Source organism: Cyprinodon variegatus, unplaced genomic scaffold (assembly GCF_000732505.1).
Source record: "Cyprinodon variegatus isolate N-32 unplaced genomic scaffold, C_variegatus-1.0 Scaffold299, whole genome shotgun sequence".
Classification (NCBI taxonomy): Eukaryota; Metazoa; Chordata; class Actinopteri; order Cyprinodontiformes; family Cyprinodontidae; genus Cyprinodon; species Cyprinodon variegatus.
Window position 1 is genome coordinate 791,674 of NW_015150752.1, and position 5,120 is coordinate 796,793.

Genomic DNA, 5,120 nt, shown 5'->3' on the forward strand with positions numbered 1-5,120 from the left:
GATAACCAGAACCAGTGGGAATACTGGATCCATAGATAACCAGAACCACTGGGAATACTACTGGTTCTGGTTATCTATGGATCCAGTATTCCNTGGCTCCAGTATTCCTACTGGTTCTGGTTATCTTTGGCTCCAGTATTCCTACTGGTTCTGGTTATCTATGGCTCCAGTATTCCTACTGGTTCTGGTTATCTATGGCTCCAGTATTACCACTGGTTCTGGTTATCTATGGCTCCAGTATTACCACTGGTTCTGGTTATCTTTGGTTCCAGTATTCCTACTGGTTCTGGTTATCTTTGGCTCCAGTAGGAATACTGGAGCCAAAGATAACCAGAACCAGTAGGAATACTGGAGCCATATAACCAGAGGTCAGATGAAGTCAAACACACATCAGTTCTAAATGGACCAGTCCAGAACCACACCTCTTGAACAATTCCAATCTAAGTCCACCAGAACGGTTAACTGGGACCAGAACTATAGGGGCTTTCCAGACCTTAAGAGAAACCGATGATTCCAGAACCCAAACCAGGCCAGAACCAGGAGCTAAAGAGAGCTGGATCAGAACTGGACTATTTCAGGTGTGTCCATCAAGGGTTCTGGTGTGTCTATCAGGGGTTCTGGTGTGNAATGCACTGAGTTGCCGCCATGTGATTGGCTGCTTAGAAATTAAGTGTTAACGAGCAGTTGGACAGGTGTACCTAATAAAGTGTATACATATGCGGAAATCTAAAATGGCTTCTTCTAAAAAACAAATACATCAACACATACCTTGCATTTGTTGCAAGCTTGAATCTTTATTTTCCTTTTTTAGTATAGAAAATGGAAAAAAGAATGAAAATAAGTAGTTTGTATAAAAATCAGAAAACATGTTTAAAGAGCCCAACAAAATGTGAGAGCTTATTTATTTAGAAAATCCTTCATAATCACTGGCAAACTTTCTGATGATGGAGTATAAGATGAGATAGTTCTCCTCTAATAAAAACTTTTATTTTGTAAAGAACTTGGAAGGTGATTTAGGATGGCGCCCACTATGGTGATGGGGCCACTTGCATGATAAGCTGGGATATATTCAAGTTTTCTCAGCACCCTAAACTGGGCTGAAATCTTTGGCAGGCTCAGCCATGAAAGCTTCGATCTCCTCCACCGTGCGAGGGACGCAGGTCAGCAGCTCCATGCCGCTGGCCGTCACTGCCACGTCGTCCTCGATGCGAACCTGGATGAGACAGCGGGGAGGTCAGTGATTGTATAAATGTTTAATCTGTAGAGAATAACAATTAAAGCATGAAAAATCTAATACTTGACAAAAAACAATTTACGACAGTTAAAATCATCCAACCGTAACAAACTATTTAACAGATGATGATTTAATGTTCTTTTCTCTCCACAGGCACACTGACCCCTCCGAAGCCTCTGAAGCGGGCCAGCACTTGGTTATTGATGAAGCAGCTTTGAGCAGGATCAGCCAGGGCTTTATCCAGCAGGTGGTCTATGAAATATATCCCAGGCTCCACGGTGAGGACCATCCTCTCCTGCACCAGGCGACCCATACGGAGGCTCCTCAGTCCAGGCTCGTTTATGCGCTCTATTCCCTTTAACGCATGGATAAAAGGGTTTCATTTTGTAGTCAAATACTGAAATATCTGAAAAAGCTACAACTTCTTTCATTTGGAAAACCATTTAAGTCTAAATATGATTATCAACAGTAGCTGAAAGGAGCTAAAGGAAGTTCCGGTCTGGCATGGAAAATGTTTCCTTATGAACGTAGAATATTAAGAACTATCTTATTTAGTTGATAAATGCATCAGCCACAGGATTTTATTTTAATGCATTTTGTTTCTAAACCCATAATGCTGAACCAATCACTACTTTGCTGCTATATACAGAGTTCCTAAATGCTTCCAAAAGTCACATTTAAGATTTTTTAAGACAACTTAGAATAAAATATAATTGAGGCATGTGGAGCCTTCTGTGACTACAACTGCTGTGTGCACGTAACGGTAGTCAGGGATCGAGCTAATACCTGCTAGCTCTTTAGCTATCTAGCCCTATTTTTATTTATTTTTTTGTCAATTTCTGGTTTTTAAATAAATGTGATTTGTTAAAGTTTACAATCCTTTTCCTGTGTTCCTCAAATCTCCCTTTTATTGATGAAACTTCAGTATCTAGAGAAAAGAGCAACTCAGACAGTCAGACAGCCTCTTTAGCCGTTACCTCTGGGTAACCTCCCACGTCGTGCACATCAATCCCCAGCAGGTGTCCCAGGCCGTGGGGCATGAAGACAGAACCCAGGTGGACCTTCAGCATGTCCTCAACGTTACCATGCAGGATGCCGATCTTCACCAGTTCCTCCAGGTGAACCCTGTCAGCCAGGCGGTGCATGTCGGTCCATTTCACACCTTCAAAAGAAACATCTTTTTGTTATCAGGAAAGAGCCTGGAGTCTTTACAAAAATGAAACCATAATCTTTTATGTTTTATAGTATTTAATACGCATTTCCTTCTAAAACAAAGCAGACCTCCTTATTAAGTTGCTCCTTCTCTAGTGGAAGCAGAGGTGAGGCAGTTTCAGGGTCTAGTTGTTGATTTCCAAAGCTGTTGTCACTGATATTTAGTGTAAACAGCTCTGTGCTGGATAAGGTTTCCTCCAGGGTCAGATTCATATCTCTCAGACTGTCTTGCCCCCCCCCTCCAGGGTCCTGCCTGGTGAGTAAGTGCAGGACTGATTTTCTGTGGCCGTTAGCTGGTTGCACTAACAGGAATGATTCAACACTCCCCAGGAAGGAAAAAAGTCCAGAAAAAGTAAGAATCTTCCAAAACTGAGCAGCGGGCATAAAACAGCTGGTTTACATTAAGGAAGCTGACAAACATGAATAAACTCCAACCTGCCTTATTTTTAAACTGAATGAGGAATAATAAATTAAAAAGGATGTTTTTCTGAGACACGCTCTCACCATGTATTCCCCAGTAATCACTGACTAAAGACGGGTTTGAAAATGTAAAATATTTCATTTGTGTTGATAATTTCTTATGAATTAATGGTTAACAATTGATAGGAAAAGGTTCCTTAAAGAAGATTTAATATAGAATTTCAACCAGAGGAAGCAACAACTCTGTTACTTGAGGAGCTCTAGATGGAGCAAAAGTTTTTTCCATATTGAAAGCAAAACATTTATAGACTTTTTTATATATTTGTATAATTTTGGTATAATTAGTGCTCTGAGTGTATTTTAGTCTATTCTAAGTGTTTTGTTGAGAGAGAAAAATTCCCTTTCCAATATTCCCAGAGTTATAAGTTAGATTAAACTTATAAACAGGTTCTCCACTTCAGCTACCCTTCCTTCATGGCATTCACATTTATTTTTCTTTGGCTCTTCAGTCATGTCTGTTGATGGAGTTTTTTTCCATTATGGACCTTCGTTGCATCATAATGTTGTTGTTGTTAGGGTCATTTTAGTTAAGGGCTCACCCGTACCTCATGCTAACGCTCCTTTGCTCCGCACATTACTTTGACCTCCGTCACCAAGGACCAGGAGTCAGTAGATAAGGTTTAGAAAAAAAAGAAAACATCCATCTGGCCGTGCAAGCATGCACAAAGATGACTTTTTTCCAAACGTCCAACTGGCCGTGAACACGGACACCAATCAGAATGGCGATCACAAGAAAACATTTTCTTTTTTAATCAGAATGAAATCTATTTCTGATCGGATACGTTTTCATGAAACATTTTTGATCTGATCAGCCCTTTAATCAGATTGTGTCCATGTAAACGTAGGTAGAGCACCCGTTTTTAACTTTTATCTTTAATTAGCTTTTCATGACTGATTCTTACTGTTTATTGTTGTAGACAAAAATGTAAAGAATGAAGGAAGAAGTATGTTTGAACAGGATTTCAGATGTACTTTGTCTTCAGTATTTGGGAGGATGATAACCTGGTTTGAGGGCAGCCATGACGGCGCATGAGGCTTTCAGGACTGCCTCATAGATGGCCCGCTGGTCTGCAGTGAACTTCCCGTTGGCTGGGAAAGAGCAGGTTATATCCGAGGAGTAGCAGTAGTACTCTCCACCCATGTCAAACAAACTACAGGGGAAAAGCAATGACACAGATCACTATTTAATAGTGATGCTAAATGCAGTTTTTCACAAAACTTCCAAAACAAACTGATTTATGGCTCTTAAAGTAAAAAAAAAAAAAACCCAAAACATTAGAAATCTGCTGACCACATGTCTCCATCTTCAATTGTCTTGTCATTTGGAGCTCCAGCGTGACCATAGTGGAGGACCGAGGAGTTATTCCCCCTGGTGGCAGAAAATTATAAGAGATTTAAAAACAAAACGCTCTGCTTTAACTCTTAACTTACTAGTTTGCAGAAAACAAACTCAATGTGGTAATAAAAGAATCTGAAGAACCAAGTTTTCAGAGATGTGGACCTCCACATAGTCAAATTTAATTTTTGTCCACAAAAAAATTCAACCAGAGATCTTGAGCTCATGATGAGGATCTGATCTTAGCAGTAAAGCTGGAGACCAAACAACAACTTTAAATGGACTAAAGGAAATACCTCATGATTAACCTCAAAGCTAATAACTTAGGTGTAAAATGATACAAACAAAAAAAAAATTCCTCAGATTTTATGAGTTTGTCACTGATTGATTTGTAGGCTTTAAACTATAATTTCTTTTTTATCAACTCTGGTTCAAAAACAGTTTGCTTGCCCTATATTGTGATAAAGGCTGCTCAAATTGAAGTAATACCATATTTACTATAGATTTTAAATATAGAGAACCTATATTCCTAAAGGCAGTGATTTCTAAAGCCTCACGTTCCACAGATGCAGGTGTAAGAGGTGTGACGCATCCCGCCTTTGGAGTAGCAGTAGTGCTGGAACAGACTAAAGAGAAACGACAAATTAGGATTAAAATAGAAGGTAAACCAGTTTAACACAGTCGTCTGCATGAAATAATTTAATTCTCATGAACTTAAATGTTTTTTTACAAATCTTGTTGGTGGGATTGTAGTGAAAGAGAAGAACTGTTGGCAAATATTTTTATTAGGGCTGCAACAACGAATAGATAAAAATCGATAAAAATCGACTTTTAAAAGCGTTGGCAACGAATTTCATC

General features: G+C 39.3%; 1 protein-coding gene across 1 annotated transcript in view; it reads right to left on the reverse strand.

Annotated features, from left to right (window-relative positions):
* Window positions 1-786: 786 nt before the first annotated feature.
* Window positions 787-5,120, reverse strand: part of pepd (peptidase D) — a 22,209-nt gene continuing 17,875 nt past the window's right edge. Inside the window, exons 10-15 of the mRNA XM_015383967.1 lie at window positions 4,820-4,888; window positions 4,218-4,295; window positions 3,929-4,077; window positions 2,212-2,396; window positions 1,398-1,589; window positions 787-1,213 (exon numbers count right to left, since the gene is read on the reverse strand). Of these exons, the coding sequence (XP_015239453.1) occupies window positions 1,088-1,213; window positions 1,398-1,589; window positions 2,212-2,396; window positions 3,929-4,077; window positions 4,218-4,295; window positions 4,820-4,888 (799 nt within the window). The 3' untranslated portion in view covers window positions 787-1,087. The remainder of the gene's footprint in view (window positions 1,214-1,397; window positions 1,590-2,211; window positions 2,397-3,928; window positions 4,078-4,217; window positions 4,296-4,819; window positions 4,889-5,120) is intronic.